The sequence below is a fragment of the Ailuropoda melanoleuca genome, chromosome 6 (genome assembly GCF_002007445.2).
Source record: "Ailuropoda melanoleuca isolate Jingjing chromosome 6, ASM200744v2, whole genome shotgun sequence".
In the NCBI taxonomy this organism is placed as follows: Eukaryota; Metazoa; Chordata; class Mammalia; order Carnivora; family Ursidae; genus Ailuropoda; species Ailuropoda melanoleuca.
Window position 1 is genome coordinate 51,866,880 of NC_048223.1, and position 20,098 is coordinate 51,886,977.

At 36.8% G+C, this 20,098-nt stretch overlaps 1 protein-coding gene across 3 annotated transcripts in view; it reads left to right on the plus strand.

Moving 5' to 3' along the window:
* PTEN (phosphatase and tensin homolog) overlaps positions 1 to 20,098 on the plus strand; it is an 89,948-nt gene that overhangs the window by 18,495 nt on the left and 51,355 nt on the right. Inside the window, exon 2 of one of the 3 annotated variants that reach the window (XM_034662384.1) lies at positions 7,820 to 7,904. The exons of 1 other annotated variant lie outside the window; for it this stretch is intronic. In XM_034662384.1, coding sequence (XP_034518275.1) covers positions 7,820 to 7,904 — 85 coding nt within the window. Of the gene's footprint in view, positions 1 to 7,802; positions 7,905 to 20,098 lie in introns of those variants that run through there. One more of the 3 variants, XM_019794265.2, reaches the window with a different exon arrangement.

Below are 20,098 nucleotides of genomic sequence, written 5' to 3' on the forward strand. Positions count from 1 at the left end.
TAGAAAGCAGGGGAAAAGCTCCAGAAATTCCTGGAAAATAGAATTAAATGGTGAAGTCCTGGTACTTGCTAACTAGCTTTCGATTCTTCTTGTCTTCTCGTTAGTCTGACTTTATTCCTTCACTCCTGCCTCTGAATTAGCTTAGTGCCCGTTCCTCTCGTGAGCCAGGCAACTTCAGATTTGCTTTTGATGCTTTTTGATCACTGCCTCTGTAAATCTGTATGTCACTTTCTATTTGCCATCCATGTTCCATGTATGTTATAGCTTCATATTGTTAACTTCCAGCTAACTAGAATTTTTAAAACAGCTTATATGTGATCTGTGGAAATAATTTTTCTTAAAATAATTATGGCAGGAAAAAAGTGTTACTGGTTTGAATACTAGTACTGTATACTGGTATTTTAGTTTATAAGTTTGGGGATAAACATATCTATATATTTATGTTGAGTAGTACTACAGAGAAACTTTAGAACTGCTTTATTTTCAATAATTATACTTAAGACTGTGTATATTCAGAACACATAAACTAAGGCTTAAGGAGCTATTTTTGGTTATTATCCCCTATTTGAAAATTCTAGTTAAATGTCATGTTAACCACATTAGTTTAGGTTCAAGTAAAATTTTGAGACAAGGTAAATATGAAATCTCAGCTTACATGTTGTTTTTCTAAAGGTGTTTTGTTAATTCAGTGTAACCTAGAATATACTTTTAGTGTTTTAAGTCAGGATTGGGTGCTTAGAACAACCAGTAAAAATTTATTTAGCTCATATAGTAGCCACATTATTTTATAGTATGTCAGTTATATTATTGGTGAAATTGACTTCTGTGGACAGGCTTTGGAATTTAATTACCATTTATTATTTTCTTTCTTGCGGTTGAGATGCGATTGTTGCAGCTCTTGAATCAAGACTGTCCAGCATGATATATATGATTATCAGAACTCATCAATGAATCACTTAAGATCTTGTATTTTATTGTATGTAAATTATACCTTGATTAAAACAAAACAAATTGAACATGTTTGCTCAAAGGTGGGGTGCGAGTCATGTACTCATGTATGTGTGTCTACTGAACGTCACGTCGCATCTGCAGGTCTGCTGTAGCAGTGGTGGCTCTCCAGCTTAGGCACAACAGAAAGTCCCGTGCATGCATGTATGCCTTTCTTCTCACTCTCTGATTACTGCATGTAGCCACTGATAATATTTTGTTTTCTTCCCTTTGGGAAATTTGGGAATATTTTACATTTGTTCTTAAGTTAAACACTTAAAAGGCAAATTGATATAGTCAAGATTTCAAAGAGTTAAGGTTTCTTTTAGGCTTTGATGCTCTTTAGAAGGATTAGGTTATTCAATAATCAGTGTCATTGGAAAAATAATCCCCAATAGTTACGGTGAGCCCTTATGGTCTAGGTCTGTCCCATTTGTTCAACTGATAGACAACTGTCACTATGTTCTAGTCATTTTCTATATATTAATGCATTTAATCCTATAACAACCCTATGTGATAAGTACTTTTACCAGTCCCATTTTGCACAGGGAACTGAAGATAGGTAACTTGCAAAAGATTACTTAGTAAGTGAAGCTTGAGTTCAAACCCAGGCAACTTGGCTCTGGAGTGTATGTTCTTAACCATGGTGCCACATTGCCTGCAAGTAGAGCACTAGATGGCAAAAATATTTGGCTTCCTTCAGTGACCTAGTTAGTATAATTCTTTATGCGCTGCATTTGTAAGTCGTTAGGTGAGAATTTCATATTAAACCCTTTACTTGTTATTCAAAAGTATATCTGGTAAGTGCAGGTTAAGGCTATTCTGTATTAGAAATCATATATATAGTTTTCTCAGTTATTTTTATTTTGTTTAAATTGTCTAAAAAAGTGTGTCAGAAATTTTGACATTGGGAAGCAAAAAAGTCATATTAGAAAGATATGTATTGGTATAAGTCTTGGCATAAGAAATATTTGTCTTATAATTCAGTACTCATTAATTGCCGACATCAGTTTTGGAAATGCCGGTGATTTTTGTATTGTCTTTTAGAAGTTTTTCAGTTTTAACATTAGATTAGTAAATTCACTTTCATTTGAACCTGCTTCTTTTGAAAATTTTATATTTTTATTATTGATTTGAAAATATAAGAAATCTTAATCTTTTATGAGGCAGCATGGTATAAGAAGATGGGCTTTGGGTTATGTACCTCGCCGGTTTGAATCATAACTCAGTACTTACTGGCTGTGGAACTTAGTGCAAATTACCCAGTCTTTTTGACCCTCAATTTTGTCATTCACAAAATGGGAATATTACTCTTAGGGTCATTAGGATTAAATGGGAATGTATTTCCCGTACTGTGGCACATGTTCTCTGCATCTTCTATCTTATGATGGATGCTAAAGTCTGGGATAAAATCTCAAACTATGAATAAGGAAGGTGAGAATCTGTGGAAAATGAAACCTTCAAAAGACTGAATGCCTAGATTCTACGTAAAGGAAGGATTGGATTGTTGCTCTGTAAGAGACCATCACACTGAGTCCGGCCTTTGACTCCTTATGTGTCTGCTTAAATTAACTCCCTTTCACACCATCCTTAAAACTAACTCCAGTCTTCTGTCCTGCTTTCTCCATACAGTTCTGTGTGTGAGCCACACTGGACTGCTTGCTTTTCCCCAATGTTTTATGTATTTCCATAATCCTGTTGTGTCTTCTGCCTGGAGTGTTCTAACTGCTCTTGTTCGTTCTTCTTGTCTACTGATGTCTGACTGACTTCTTCAGCATTATCTAACATATCACTTACTTTGTGAAGCTTTATCTGTGCCCCTGCAGAATTAATCCCTCTGTCTTTATCTCTGAAAATATCTTGGTCTTATATTCAGTGGAGCCTGTGGCACCGTTGCACGTCAGTGTGTCTGTCTTCCCTGATAGAGTAGGGACTCTTCAGTGCAGCAGTGTTTCCTTTCTTAGCCTTCTGCTCTCAGTGCCCCTTGCACAGAATGTTTACTATGTGTTTGAATAATTAAGTGAATCAAAGAGGGGCCAACTGAGTTTACATTAATGAGTATATAACATCCCCATGTATGCATAGAGACAAATGGTTTTGTTTAAGTAAGTTAACCAAGTCCTTTGCAAACTTATTTACAACTTTATTAGTTAGTATTCATAGTGCAAGGATGCATTTGAGTTTAGTCCTGGTTAAAATGACTGCATTTCAAGGGGCTCTCTGTACTGTTGTGCTTTTCTGTAAGACTAAAAATCTTACTAGCATCTTAACCAAAATTAAGGATTCAGTTGGAAAGTTTGTTAGTAGCAGTAATTATTATTTCTTTGAATAAAAAATATTTTTCTGTTGCATTGCTCAGAAAAATTCAATTTATATTTTTGACTGACATCTATTTATAATTTTTTAGGTGCGAATTCTGGATTGGTGGCAGTTGCCACTGCTTTGGGTCCCTACTGCCGCCTCATTTATTTTCTGAGTATTATTTTCTATATGTTGGTGCTCCCAAGACAGGGTTACAGAGTAAAGATTATTCACTTTCAGGAATTAGTACTGCTACAGGCTTGATTTGAGCCTCCAGTCTTGTTTTTTTTTCCTCATGAATGGATGTAATACCTAAAACATTTTGATAATTGAACATAGCTCTTTGAATTGAGCTATGTTTTTAGGTGGAACTACTTTCTTATGTGAGAATAATAGATGACAGCTATTATTTGTAATGTTAAAAATGATAGTCTAATAGTTTTGGAGCCTCTGTAGTAAAAAAACAACGCTTTGAAGTTGGGGGTGAATTTTTATATTCTTAAAGTGACAAAAATCGTCACATAGTAAATGCTACTTAAGTCTTTCATTATATATGTGTGTATATATAGGTGTATATGCATATATACATTTTGATAGAAATTCAGCATTTTTTAAACTACATACAAAGCTGAATTTAAGTCGCACAGGACAAGACTATTTTGTCATGACTTGGAGATATTATAAAGCAATTAAAAATATGTTATAGAAGTAGTGCAGGTACATTATGTCAACAACAAAATATAAAACAAAAATGAGAAAAATATATATTCCCACCACCTAGAGATGATTAGTTTGTAATCTTTTTGTCTACATATGTCTATGTGGGTATATATGCATTCTTATGCCAATATGGCATAATGCTGTCTATTCTCTCTCGAAACCTTTTTTTGTAGTCAATAATGTCTGCTTTTCCATTTCAGTAAATTTTCATCTCCTATAATGCCCAGATCATATTCAAATTTCTCTGGTTGACTCAAAAATGTTGTTTATGGCTGGTTTGTCTAGAATGATATCCAGAATAGCATTGTACCTATGAACTTGGCTCTTAGAACCCTTAAGTCTTTTTGAATCAAGGATAGCTATCCATCCCTCCCCTCCTTGTCTTTTAAAAAGACATTTGAGCAGAGACTGGGTCATGTGCTTCAGACCTTTTGAATTTGTCCAGTTTATTTTCTCATGTCATTTAGTTTGTTTTTTTATCTCTTGTATTTATTGTAAATTAAAATTTATATCTAAATACTTGATGGATTCTCAGGTTGAAGGTACCTTGGCTATCACAGATGATGCTATGTCCTTCATCTTGTATCACATCGAAAGTTACACGATCTCTACTTAACTTTTTTGTGGTGCTTAGATTGACCACTGCAGTTGAGTGGTGGCAGTCTTTTCTGCCTGCTGTTCAATTGTATTGGTCTCCTCTCATCAGAAAGTGTTTTGTGTGGTGTTATTTGGCTCTCTGAGAAAGTTCAATTTTTCATCATCCACTCATCTGTTGGGTTAGAAACAGTTGTTGTCCTTGCCTAAGTCAATAAATTTATTAGAGTTTGCAAAATATGGTTTTTAAAATTCTGTTCTTTTGTGTTTATTAGCTGGTGTTTTTCTGTAAAGTAGATCTTTACTGTATGAAATGGGGCTATTTGGTTGCCCTGAAATACAGAACCTACAGGAAAAGTAGCATAAATATTTAATCTCCCCCTTTACCTACTTTCAAAGTACAGAAAGAAGTATTCTAATAGCTACTTCAAAAGGTGATTAATGGAAAAGATTTTGTTGTTCTTTTTTTCTTTTGAGTGTCTTTATATAGACTCAAGGGTTTTAATTTTATTTAGGGTGTTTTAATTTACTACCATTTAAATTTTTTCTTTGATGCTTAGATTGTAACAACTTTAGGCCCTGGGATGTCCTTCATTTTAGCTCCTGTATCTGTCTGATAGAGACCATTAATCGCCAGATACCTTCCTTGTCTTCTGGCACAGAAAGATATCCCAGACTCATCTTGTACCTTTCTGCTCCAAACCTGGCATCAACTGTTGTTCCAATGAATTTGGTATTTTTTAATGTATTATATATTAGAGATGAAATCTGGGTCCTTTCAGGGATTGTTTGCTGCTAAGATTGATATGCTTTTAGGCCATTTCAGTGAAAAGACCTAGAGAACATAGATTTTTAGAAACGTAAGTTCATATTGATATTTTTAATTAATGTTTTTACTTGATTTCTTGATTTTATACCTGTAATCATGAATCTTAAAATCTTTAGTAAAATTTCATTGTTTTTTCCTACAATGTAAAGGAAAAAGCTTGAGGATGTCAATACTGATACCGGTAAAAACGAACTCTCAGAAGTTGTTTAAAATTCCGTTGTAGTTCTTTTTTTTTTTTTTTTTAAGAGTTTATTTATTTGAAAGAGGGAGTGAGCATGAGAGAGAGCATGAGCAGGGGGAGGGGAAAAAGCAGGCTCCCCGCTGAGCAGGGAGCCCAGTGCGGTGGTGGGAGGGGTGTGGGGGGCAGCAGGGTGGCAGGGTTTGGCGATCCTGGGACCTTGAGATCATGACCTGAGCTGAAGGTAGATGTGTAACCAGCTGAGCCACCCAGATGCCCCTCTTTGTAGTCCTTTTTTTCTTAGAGTGCTTCCTACTAAGAAGTACAGTAATCCTGGAATGTCCAAATAACCCCTGTGAAATAAACCCTATCTCCTGGTTATCAGTTTGATATTTAATTGGGTTTATTTGTTTGTTGCTGTTTTTAGTGTATGTTTCTCCCCTTCCCCACCCCTTCTCTATTGAGCAGACATTTTTATTAGTTCCTCAGTTATCATTTGTGTGTGTGTACAAACGCACATGTGTGTCGAGAAGTTCAAATTCAAGCAAGTATATGTGTAAATGCTGGGTGGCGCAGCGGTTAAGCGTCTGCCTTCGGCTCAGGGCGTGATCCCGGCGTTATGGGTTCGAGCCCCACATCAGGCTCCTCTGCTATGAGCCTGCTTCTTCCTCTCCCACTCCCCCTGCTTGTGTTCCCTTTATTTTATCCAAAAAGAAAATATTTTTTATACAAAAGGTAGCAGCATACTGTACATGTCCTTGTGTGTGATCTTTTTTTTAATTAAAGGTTTTTATTTTTATTTTTTAAATTTTATTTATTTGAGAGAGAGATCGAGACTGAGAGAGAAAGAGCATGAGCAGGGTGGAGGGAGAGGGACAAGCAGACTCTTGACTGAGCAAGGAGCCTGATGTGGGGCTCGATCCCAGGACTCTGGGACCAGGACCTGAACCAAAGGCAGATGCTTAACTGACTGAGCTACCCAGGCACCCCCGTGGGTTTTTTTGTTTTTTTCCCTTAAAATATTTTTAGGTCTGTCCAATCAGTGTGTGGTAAAACTGTGGATACAACCTTTTAAAAAATACTATTAAAATAAAAGCTTTTAGTAACTTGATAATTATTTTTGGATTGAAAATACTGAAATCAACTCAGTAAGGTGAAAGTAGCAAAAAGTGAAGAAAAAAGATGAAGGAAAAGGCACTGGATTTGGTGAATTTTGGATTGTACTTGAAGAACGAATGGGGTCCAGGAGTAGGCAGGCGGAGAACTTCAGGGATGGTGTTGAAGGGAGGCTTGAGGCAGATTAGCTTGGCTGTTTTGGAAGGTCCATGTCAGAAAAATCATGGGATTAGAGAGAGGAATAATGGCATGGCGTTCAAGAAGAAGTGAGAGCTGCCATGATCGACAAATGCATAGAAGTGTAGATTTGTTGGTGCTTTGGTTTTTTTAGTTAGTTTGATACAGAGTCTTCTGGAGCACAGAAGTTTGTTTTTTATGCCAACTGTAGTGTGTAACGTAAGTGAGTAAAATGGCAGGCTAAATGTTGACTACCCTGATGGTAAATGAGAATGAGTTTCTACTTTAGTTAGGTATTACCAAGTCACAAATAACCAAGCACTTGGAAGAGACCTCTGTTGGTTGTCTCAACCTAATCCTGTGGGATAGGAAATGAAGGTTTCCTGAAAAGGTTAAGTCACATGTCCAAATTATATAACTAGATGGAGGCATAGCCAGGTTTTAAATCTGGCTTCCTAATTCTTAATTGTATCTACTTTTCTCTATGCTGTGGTGCCTTTTACAACCATGAAAAATGACAAGTTGTGTAGCTATTTTTGTTTTTATTTTGATATTTGGTTTTTGTCCCGAGGTAACTTCAGGTCAGATTTATAAAGTCTGTGGTTTTTGTTTTTCATGTATGCATGCCTAAATACTGTAAACGTGGAAGTTACTTTTTTCCTTGAGGGCCCTTTTAATGTACTAGGTAGAGGGATTTGAAAATTATTTTGCCATATAATTATTTTGAGGATTTTTTTTTGGAATTAATGTATTTACCTGTGTCTCTTAATTACACATGATGGTTTATAAATAAATACATTGACAACCTTTTACTAGCATAGGTATAGTAATTTTTATAATCAGCTGATGTTTTACAACATGTACGTGTAGTTTGCATTGTTGTATATTTCAGATATTTCCTTAACTTAAGTACTCAGATATTTATCCCAACATTATTGCTATGGGGTTTCCTGCAGAAAGACTTGAAGGCGTATACAGGAACAATATTGATGATGTAGTAAGGTAAGAACTCTTAATTTTCTGTTTCAAATATTGATGTATTCATGCTGTATTTTCATTTAGAGAAGATTTCTAAATCATAGAAAATGATGTGCTTTGTGATATAAACTCTTATTTTTATTGTGTTGGTGCTCTGTGACTGCTTTTTGTTTGTTTAACGGACCTCAGTGGGATACAACTCATTTGATAAGAACCTTTGACATGATCAGGTGTATGTGATAGGATTTCATGGACTCTTTTTAATGCTTCTTACCGGGTTAATTCCTGGATTCCGTTACACTATGGTTTTTGTCTTTTATTTCACAATTGGGGATTAGGTTTAGATCCTCGAGTGGATTCATTCACTTAGGTTTATTCATCCTAAGGTGGAGATAACTGATACCATGTATTTTTTTACATAGAATAGTTTATAATGGGGCATAAGTAATATGAAGAAGTATTTGGTACAGAGGATCTGGACAGGAATCACTGGGCCAACCAAAGCCTGACTTTGTCTCTTTTATAAATTTGTATAATTTTCTAAGTGTAATTATTATTCAGCTCAAAACTGTATTTCTAATGGCTGATTTAAATAATTTTAATACATGTATAACCTTAGACTACATGATATATTTTGTGAGAGAAGGAATTCGTGTCTGTTGTATAGTCTTAATATGTTTTCTCATTTCAAAGCAAAAAAATGTGAAAAGTTAACTGTAAACGTCAGTAGAAAATTTAATAGCTTTTAAAGTTTAAAATTTTGGATTATTTCCTTTATCCTCTTATAGAAATCTCTTTCTTGGAGACTTTCAATTTAAATATTTGATGAGAATTAATGTTAGCATGAATGGGAGAGCACTTGCAGATGTAGAATCCTTTCATAATAGTTGCCTATCTGTGTCCTTATATGAGCTAGCCACAAGTTGCTTTTCTAAGTGGTTCATTTTTAGCAATTTGCTTTGAACCGATGTATATATTTACATTTTGCTGTATTGAGTTGTGTACAGTTGGACGGTTGTAGTGTTTATTCTGTTCAGAATTACTAAATCAGTATCAGTATCTACAAAAAGTACGGAAAAACCAGACTACTTCTTTGTAGTTTCTGTTACAATTATAGGTACATGGGGGCTGTCAGAAGTACTATTTAAGGAAAGAACTTGAAAATAGGGAAATAAATGTGTCTTCTCATGCTTGGACAGGACACAGTTGGAAGGATGTGTAACATCACAGATCCACGACAGCAGCAGCTTGATGCGGCTTAGTCAGTGATAATACACATCGACAGAAAGTGCAGTGGGTGATGGAAAACAGAATGACGGGTGTAAATTTTGCATCGAGAGAGACGGAGAATCTGGAAAATGAGCAGTGCAGTCACCAGCATGTATTCTCTCCTGTAGTGCAGGAGAGTTTATCAAGCCTCCTATGACCTAGATGAAATATCTTGCAGGTTATTCTGTTTTATATCACTGCATATATAATTCTATATTCAGCCAAGTACTAATTCAAATCAGATTAGTACTTCTGTGGAAAAAGAGTATGAATACTCTGGGTGAAGGACAGGTTTTCTGGTCACTGTAAGGGCCTCCTTGTGGTAAATTTACTTGGGGTGCTAGTTTTGCATTGCCTGGTCTCTCTTTCTCTTCTGACTGTGAATAAGTCACTGAAGCTGATCGATCATCTTTAAGTTACTGATGAAGCTTGGTTTCTGGATCTACATATTTCATTTTCAGACCTTAGATTGTAATAATTTCACCAAGAAAATACTGCACTGTGAGTGTTTTGATCTTAATCTTCTGACTTTGTAACTCCCAGCTTTATGCCACTGAATTAAGATTCACACATTTAATTTGTAATCAGTAACCAAGGTTGAAGTTTATTCTGTCTGCTTTAATGTATCTAGTTTAGCTTTTATCTTTTTCCAATCTGTTATTCCTTGAAAAAGTTTTATATGTATGGTTTATTATTTAGCCAATACTTGCTTTAGCCAACTGATCTTGTCACCCCTATGGTGATGGCAATGGTGGTAGCATGTAAGTAAGGAAGAACTATGCGCCGAGTAGAACAGCTATGCTGTGCCTGGTTTGTCTTGCCCTCCCCCATTTTTTGACGGGGGGGATATATGGCTAGTGAAGCTTTCCTTGGCTTCAGTTGCTCACTCCACTCCACTTCTTTTATGAGATAAAGGACGAACAGTGACCAGGAAGGTAGCTGTAGCTTTTTCCCTATGAAGTAAAATAACTTCCAAGTAATTTGCCTGTGAGGATTAACCTCTCCAAGCCTGTCTAGAGACAGCCAATGATTGATTCCCTTGATTGGTTCCCACAGTATTGGAGACAGTAGTAATAATCAGTAGTGATTCCTTTTTGGTTCAAAGATGATAACGTCTCAGTGAAAATCATGTCTTTATTTTCTTACAAGTTTTCTCTTAAACGTATTTCCATTTGGATTTTCCTTTGCCCTATTTATTGGGATATCTAAAGAATATTTAAAATTAATTTTCTTCTCTAAATCCATGCTTTTTTCTTTGATTTTCCCCCAAATAAGAAATACTGTGCCAGGTTCAGTTTGTTGGTGTTGTATGTCTGTGCTCTGAGTAAAAGAAACTGAAATTTTAAATGCCTTTATGCTTAAATTATGCAGTATTTAACTGTTTGGGATATGGATTGTTATGGCAACGTGAAATTTTATACTTGAGGTACTCAAGTGACAAATATTTAACTTCTCTTTTTGAGGTTACCTCCTAGTATTAGGAATTAATGTAAAAAAATAAAAAGTGGGGGAGAAGTGAACCAAGCTGGAATTTTTTACTATCTTAACTGCAAATGTTTGGTTTAATCAGAATTGACAGGGCAGGACAAGGACATCTCAACAAGGGAAGTTGAAGAGCTAATTCTTCCCAGATTGTTTTTTCTTCTTTTCCTCTATTCCCACCTTCTCTCTCCCTCCTTTACTGCCACTAAGCTCTTGCTCTGACCAGCTGGTAATTTGAAATAAAGTTTTATTCAGATAATTGATTATCCTTGGATATGTGTGGTAATCATAACCCTCGGGCTAATATTGAAGTTACCCTAATTTATATGTTATTTGGTATAAATCTAAGCAGTCTTTAACAAAATGATGCATTATGTGCTAAACAGACATAGCTTAAGAACTGTTCTGTACTTAATAAATCAGACAAATGTAGGTTTAGTAGAGGTGAACTGGCTTTCTTACTGCAGAACCTTTAATACACTACTATGCCTTGTAAATCTCCCAAGAGTGAAATTCGAATATGCTGCTTTCCTTTTCCCTTTTTTTTTCTTTCTCTACCCCTCTCTTCCTTCCCCCTTCTCTCTTTTCTTTTGTCCTGTATTAAATAAGATCTCTCTAAACAGTGTTTCTTGGATCACAATTTGGGAAATGTTGAAAATGAAAAAAGATACGTATACCAGTATTTCCCCCCTAGTCTGAAATCAGTAGGAAGTAATTTACTTCCCCTTTTATTGGAAAAATTCTTAGATGCGGGTAGATTGCTATATTTATTGTAAGGAAATGCCAGAGCTAAGTGTTCTGATATATAGTGACTAAAAAAAAAAAGAGACTTAATCCATTGTCTTCTTTTTTTTTAAATTTTAATGTCTTTTTATTATGTTATGTTAGTCACCATACAGTTCATCCCTGGTTTCCGATGTAAAGCTTGATGCTTCATTAGTTGCGTATAACACCCAGTGCACCATGCAATACGTGCCCTCCTCACGACCCATCACCAGCCCATCCCATTCCCCCACCCCCTCCCCTCTGAAGCCCTCAGTTTGTTTCTCATAGTCCATAGTCTCTCATGCTTCATTCCCCTTAATCCATTGTCTTCCATACTATCAGCTCCAATTTTCCTGTTTTATACATTTTCTTCCCAAAGAAATTTCAAATAATCTTTTCTTAATTATATGTTGATCTCTCAGTCAACCTTATTTGTGTGTTGATATTCGATAAAAAAGGAAGTGTTTGTCTTCCCAACATTATTATTGGCTATTCAGTTCAAAGAAAGAGAGTATATAGAGGAAAGTATCACAGTAATTTAGAGGAAAGAGTATCAATTCCATTCTCCCTTTTCAACAGCTTTTGACTTCTTCCTTCATACTGCCTTTCTTTTTCCTGTTTCCTTTTTTTTCTTTATGAAGGCTTAAATTATGTAACACAAGCTTAATCATTTTAAAGTAAATCAGTGACATTTAGTACCTTCCCAGTATTTTGTAACCCCACGTCTCTCAAGTCCCAAAACATTTTTATCACCCCAAAAGAAAACCCTGTACCCATTGGCTGCCTCCCACTTCTTTTGTTAGTCTTATTTCCTTACAAATAGCAGAGTCTTGATGGATTTGACAGTGTTTATAGTATCTGTACCAATCTAGTTGTTGATATTTTAATAATAGGTAACATTTATTGTACATTTATTTACATACATGTGTTGCCCTTGTATAAGCAGTTTACACGTGTCATTTTATTAAAAATCTCTACAGTTAACCTGTCCCCATTTCATATATGGTTTAAAAGAAGTTAACTTCCCCAAGTACCACAGCTGGTAAGTAGTGAGCTGAGGGTTGAGTCCAGTCTGTCAGCTTCCAAAGCTGATTTTCTTAGTATCCATATCTATCAGAGGATGAAATGTTTTACCACATACATATATACACCAGAGGTACACACCCTATATAGACATATTCCAGAAGATTTATTTAGGATTTCAGTTTCCATATTGAAAAGAACTATGTAGTGCCAAGTACAATGAATGAAAACAGGCCAATACCAGGCAGTTATTATGAAATTTCTTTAAGAACACAAGAAATAATGAGAATACCTCAAAAGCTTTCAGGATCATTTAGGAGGGATTAGGAATATAAATGACATCTAACTTCTCAGCATCTAAGAATTAAAGATGAAAGATGGAGGAACAGCGCTTTACAGGTTCTGCATTCAGCCTAGAGTTCTGTGTCCAGCCAAACCATCAGTCAAGAGAAGGAAGGAATGACCCTCAAGAACAACAAAATATCCATGCAACATTTCTTAGGAAATTACTAGATTGTGCGCCCTAACAAAATAAGAGAATAAACCATGAAAGAAAAGAAAGGGGCTTTGGGTAAACAGAGGGTCCAGCTCAGAAGCAGCAAAGTCCAGGGATGACAGCTGTGCCCCAAGCCGAAGAGCAGCCGGTACTCACTGTAGCAGGAGGACGAGCGCTTCAGGAAAAAAGAAGCAGTAGAACTAGTAGGTGGATATTGAAATGTTTGGGGAAAATAATAGATTCTTAGAAAAATAGGTGAATTAGAATAGGAAGCAAATATTAACATCTGTTGGGTGGCTTAACCCAGAATTATCACATTGCCCCCGAAGGTTGGGATTAAGAGAAGTGAAATGTGGGGGTGCTTCGGTGGCAGCAGATATGTAGGTAATTGATAAATCTACAAGAAGCAATGTTATGTATATACCATAGAAATGCTGCATTAAATACCAGGAAAAAGAATATGGGTGGTTGTGGATGTCTACTTTTGGGGAAGAAACAGGAATATGGGTTTGAGGATGAATAGAGCTGCAGATGAATAATTTTTTATTGTAAAAAATATGTATATATAATATGTACACATATAAAATATATACAATAAAATTTACCTTTTTAAAAAATTTTTTGTAAGAGATGGGGCAGGGAGAGGGGCAGAGGGAGAGAGAGAGTCTTAAGCAGGCTCCATGCCCAGCGTGGAGCCCAATGCAGGGCTCGATCTAACAACCCTGAGGTCATGACTTGAGCTGAAATCAAGAGTCAGACGCTTAACCAGCTAAGCCACCCAGGCGCCCCTAAGATTGACCATTTTAACCATTTTTGTGTGTAAACTTCAATAGCATTATATACATTCACATTGTGCAGCTGTCATTACCTAAAACTTTTTTTTCTCCTATCACACTGAAACGTTGTATCCATTAAATAGTAACTCCCCATTCTCCCTACTCTGAGCTCTTGGCAACCACTGTTCTACTTTCTGCCTCTGTGTATGTAACTATTCTGGGCACCTTATGTAAGTGGAGTCTTGCAGCATTTGCCTTTTTGTGACTGACTTAGCAGAGCATGTGACTTCATTTAGCATAATGTCTTCAAGGTGCACTCATGTTGTGGCCTGTGGACAGGCCACATTTTCTTTCATTGTGCCTGTATACCACATTCTGTTTATTCATCCGTGGATGAACACTTGGGTTGCTTCTGCCTTTTAACTGTTGTCAATAATGCTGGTATGAACATAGGTGTACCAGTATCTGTGCATGTCCCTGCTTTCAGTTCATTTGGTTATACACCCAGAAATGGAGTGGCTGATGGGGCACCTGGGTGGCACAGCGGTTAAGCGTCTGCCTTCGGCTCAGGGCGTGATCCTGGCGTTATGGGATCGAGCCCCACATCAGGCTCCTCTGCTATGAGCCTGCTTCTTCCTCTCCCACTCCCCCTGCTTGTGTTCCCTCTCTCGCTGGCTGTCTCTATCTCTGTCAAATAAATAAATAAAATCTTAAAAAAAAAAAAATGGAGTGGCTGGGTCAAATGGTGATTCTGGGTTTAATTTTTTGAGGAACTGCCATATTGTTTCCACACCAGCTGCATCATTTTTCATTCTCACCAGCAAGTACAAATGTTCCAATTTCTCCACATCCTTGTCAGCACTTGTTATTTTCTGGGATTTTTTTTTTTTTAGTCGAGCCTTCCTAATGGGTGTGAAGTGGTATGTCATTGTGGTTTTTCTCCCTGTCTTTATTTTAAACCACCGTAACTTGGAGAAATCACACGTCAGCTACAGAAGCAGAGACCTGAGAAACCTCCCCCTCTATGAGCCTTGGTAACTGACCTCTCTTGCAAGGCCCCTTCCCCAAAAGCAAGAGGAAGAGGATATAGAGAACCCTTATTTTAGCTAGAATCTTTCCAAGATTTTTTTTTTTTTTTTTACTTCTTTTTACTTCTCGGGTATGATAGCTGATAATTGTTTCATTTGCTGGGAATCAGAGCTCTAGGAAGTCCATGTTAGCCACTTGGCCACTCTCATGTACCCTGGCCCAGTGTTTTAAAAAATGAAGAAATGCTAAAAGAGGATTTTAGAAACAGAGGTATTTAAAATGTGCACACTGGACACATCAGTACTTTTAGTGTACACACTTAAAATGACTGTAATTATCTTGAGACAACTTCCAGAGTCTAAATTTGAGGCCTTATGGTCTCCTTTCTTGGAAGGCCTATTTAAGCATCTAGTAGATTCAGTCTCACATTTTTGACCACCTTATAGGGGGCCTTCCATCCCTCCCTTCTTCTGTTCCTCTTTTAAGTTTGAGTCTAGACAGTATAGCTCAAGTTCCAGAGGAACCAGGAAAATGACCATCGATTTTCAGTCTCTGTGATTCCAATTTTGTGTATATTTGCCACATGATCTTTTTTCTTTTTAATTGAAGTATAGTCGACACACATGTTATATTAGTTTCAGGTTTATAACATAGTGATTGGACAACTCTGTGCATTATGTTATGCTTTCAAGTGTAAGTACCATCTGTCACCATAGAATACTATGATTATTAAATTCCCTGTGCTGTACCTTTCATTACCATGACTTATTCATTCCGTAACTAAAAACTGTATTTTCTGCCCCCTGTCATCCATTCTGTCCATACCCCTACCTGCTTCCCTTTGTATTTATGGGTCTATTTTTCCTTTTTTTGTGTGTATTAATTTGTTTTTCAGATTCTACATATAAGCGAAATCATATGGTATTTGTCTTTCTCTGACTGACTTATCTCACTTAGCATAATACTCTTTACATCCATCCATGTTGCAAATGGCAAGATCTTATTTCTTTTTAATGACTGAGTTATATCCCACTGTCTGTATCAATCATCTCTTTATTCATCTATCAGTCGACACTTGGGCTGCTTCCATAATTTGGATATTGTAAATAATGCTGCAGTAAACATAGGGGTGCATGTATCATTTTGAATTAATGTTTTTGTTTTCTTTGGCTAGCTATACCTAGTGGTGGAATTACTGGATCATAGGGCAGTTGTACTTTTAATTTTTTGAGGAACCTCCATGCTGTTTTCCACAGTGGCTGCACCAGTTCACATTCCCACTAACAGTACATAAGGGTTCCTTTTTCTCCACATCCTTACCAATATTTGTTTCTTGACTTTTGGATTCTAGACATTTTGGCAGTTGTAAGGTATACCTCAGTGTGGTTTTAATTTGCGTTTCCATAATGATTAGTGATGTTGAACATCTTTTCATGTGCTTATTGACCATTTGTATATCTTCTTTGGGGAACTGTCTTATGGTTTGTGTTTTTGTTGTTGAGTTCTAGGATTTCTTTATATATTCTGGGAATTAATCCCTCATCAGACACTTGATTTGCAAATATCTTCTCCCATTCTATGGATTGCTTTTTTGCTTCGTGGATAGTGCCCTTTGATGGACAAAAAGTTAAAAGTTTGACGTAGTCCAATTTAGCTGTTTTTTATTGACTGCCTTTGGTGACACGTCCAAGAAATCATTGCTAAACTGGCATTGTGCAGCTTTTCTCTTATGCTTCCTTTTAAGAGTTTAATAGTGTTTGGTCTTTTTTGTTTAGATCATTAATGCATTTTGAGTAATTTTTGTATATGATGTAAGATAAAAGTCCAACTTAATGCTTTTATGTGTGGATGGATATTCATCTTTTCCCAGCACCATTTGTTAAAAAGACTATCCTTTCCTCATTGAATGGTCTTGGCACACTTGTCAAAAAATTATTAGACCATATATACAGGAGTTTATTTCTGGGCTCTCTATTCTAATCCATTGTCCTATATGTCTGTCTTCATGCCAGTACCACACTTTGTATCTTTATGGTAAATTTTGGAATCAGGAATTTTGAGTCTTACGACTTTGTTCCTCTATTTCAAGATTGTTTTGGCCATTGAGGGTTCTTTGAGAGGCCATATGAATTTTAGGATGGAATTTTCTATTTCTGGAAAAAAAAAGTTTTGGGGATTTTTGAATGGCATTAATCTGTAGATTTTGTTGAGTGGTATTGAAATCTTAACAGTATCAAATCTTCCAGTTCATGAGTGTGGGATGTCTTTCCATTTTTTTAGGTCTTTAATTTTTTTTCAACAGTGTTTTGTAGTTTTCTCTGTATATCATCTCCTTGATTAAGTTCTTTCATAGAGATACTCTTGTTACCATGGATGGAATTTTCCTTTTTGGATTGTTCATTGTTAGTATATAGAAATACAACTGATTTTTGCATGTTAATTTTATATGCTGCTGCTTTGCTTAATTTGTTTATTCTAACAATTTTTTTGTGGACTCTTTAAGGTTTCATACATACAAGAACATGTCATCTGCAAACAGAGATAATTTTATTTCTTCCTTTCCAATATGGAGGCCTTTTTGGATAGAAGTAGCAAAAACAGACTTCCTGTTTTGTTATTGACCTTAGAGGACAATTTTTGTCTTTTATCATTGCATATCATATTAGCTGTGGTGGGGATTTTTTCTTTTTAAATCGACTTTAGTTTTTAGAGCTATTTTCCATTCACAGCTACATTCACTAGAAGGTACAGAAGTTTCCCATATGCCCCCTGCCCTCACACATGTATAGTCTCCTTCATTATCATTGCCCTCTACCAGAGTGGTATATTTGTTATAATTGATGAACCTGTAGTGACATATCATTATCATACAAAATCCATAATTTCCATTAGGGTTCATTCTTGGTGTTGTACGTCATATGGGCTTGGACAAATTTTAATGACACGTATCCACCATTATAGTAACATATGGAGTAGTGTCACTGCTCTAACAGTCACCTATTCATCCCTCTCCACTGCCCCACCCCCACCAGCCGCTGGCCACTGATGATTTTTGACTGTCTCCATACTTTTGACTTTTCTAGACTGTCATATAGGTGAAATCATTGAGTATGTAGCATACAGAAACTCTGGCACTATACAATATGGCAATATATGAAAAACTCGCAGCATGTAAAATGGTATGGCCCTTTTGGAAGACGGTGCTTTCTTACAAAGCTAAACATACTCCATAAAATCAAGAAGTTGTGGGCGCCTGGGTGGCACGGCAGTTAAGCTCTGCCTTCGGCTCAGGGCGTGATCCTGGCGTTATGGGATCGAGCCCCATATCAGGCTCCTCCGCTATGAGCCTGCTTCTTCCTCTCCCACTCCCCCTGCTTGTGTTCCCTCTCTCGCTGGCTGTCTCTATCTCTGTCTCTGTCGCATAAATAAATAAAATCTTTAGAAAAAAAATAGTATTAAAAAAAAATCAAGCAGTTGCATCCCTCTGGGTAGTTACCCAAAAAAGTTGAAAACTTATATTCACACAAGCATGGATGTCATGTCTTTTAAGACATGGCTCCCAAAGAGGAAAAAGGGGGGAAATTAAGGATAAAAATAGGCTCTGGATCTGTAAGGCCCCTGAAAACCTTTTCCATCAGTGGGGATTTCAGCAGTGGTGGCCGGCTTCTGTGTCTGCAGGTCTGTAATCAGAAGCAGCAATGATCAGAACACAGATGTCTGATAGTTGGAGGACAAGGTCCCATAAGCTGATGTAGGCTGTGCTAGGAATATGTGCATGGCTGCCTGCTGGGAGGTGAGGGGTGCAGGGGTTGGGTAGCTGCTACCATACTAAGAGTTGAAATTGACTGAAATTAACTGTGATTTACTGTCTTAAGCCTTCCCCTAGAAGCTGCAGGCTTTTGAATAGACTCCAGGGTTCCAGAATAGTTACACTAGTCAGATTATGCCGGTACAGTTTTTGTTTAGGTGGGGAGGTGGATTCCTGGTGGCTCCCTCTGCCATCTTCCCTCAACTGATTTCTTATTACAGGTTTTTTTATATCTTTTGAAATTTATGTTAATATATTGTTTTGACAAAAACAATTTAAAAATGCACTTTGGCAGCTGATTTAGGACTAGTTCATAGGAATTCTTTGAGGAAAGTAAAGACTTTTAAAAACTAAAGATTTCATTCTCACAGCTGTCTTTAATGAATTCAGATTTTTATATACTGAAATTATTTGAAGTAAGGTATGGTTTGTTTTAGAAAGATTGGCATTCTAGATTTTCCACATTTTGAGGGTATTATCTCTTTGCTCTTGTGTAAGTTTTTAGTCTACTTTCCAAGTATCTACGGTTGAATTTTCTCATTTCCCTTTGGAAAGTGCTGTTTTCTTGCTTTTTTCCGCTTTTCCATTGTATCAAATTTATAAGGCAATGAGCCAATTGTGGGCATGAAATCCTTGGGAGGAGAGAGGAGGAAGTGGGAGGGGCAGCCATGGTGAATGTTTTCCTAAGTAATATTCAAGTTCTTTGAGAGAACTTATCCTCCCCCCTTTTAAAAATGCTGTGATACTTTCTTTTAAATAGATTGTTTATTCTCCTGCCAGTCTCACTATTGCCCAAAATGCTAGATAAGAAATTGTGAAGTTCACATATTAAAGGGAGCACACAAAGTATTTTACCAACCCTCACTAAAAAACAACAACAACAACAAAAAACGCCAAAATAAAACAGAACAACTATAGGAAAATACATAAAAGAACAGAGTCAGGGTTCTTCATTGCATGTGACAGAAAGTAGCTCTTATTCACTTAAACAGAAAAGAATTATTTGAAAAATGTTAGATAGCTCATAGCTTAGAGAACCAGGCTTGGAAATTTTGTTGAAGCTGAGGGAAGCAAGGCATGGTCAGGAGGTTACAATGAGGGCAGTCTCTGCTTCGGGCATTGCTGCTTGGACACTTGCTGTCCCAAGTAGTGCTGCTGCACCTCGATGTGGGTGACTGTGCTGCTAAGCTTTCAGCTCCACCGGAGCTCTCTTTCAGAGATCTGACTCCTCTACACCTTGCTCTCACCACCTAGCAGTCTGTGTCCAGAGCGGGAGGACCTCACTGGTCTTGGGCTTGCACACATGACAAGAAAGGTGGGGAAAGGAGTATTTGCTTCTCACCTCTTGAAGTTCTCTCCAGATTAGAGTGGCTCAGATGCTGAGCAGTCTAAGGAAGACTAATACCTCCTACAAATTTCTCTTATTTTACACGTCCTATCCTCAGACTCTCTTCCCAAAGATACCTACAATTAAAACTTTCAGGTATTCTTTAAGAAATTGTTTTCAGGGGCGCCTGGGTGGCACAGCGGTTAAGCGTCTGCCTTCAGCTCAGGGCGTGATCCCGGCGTT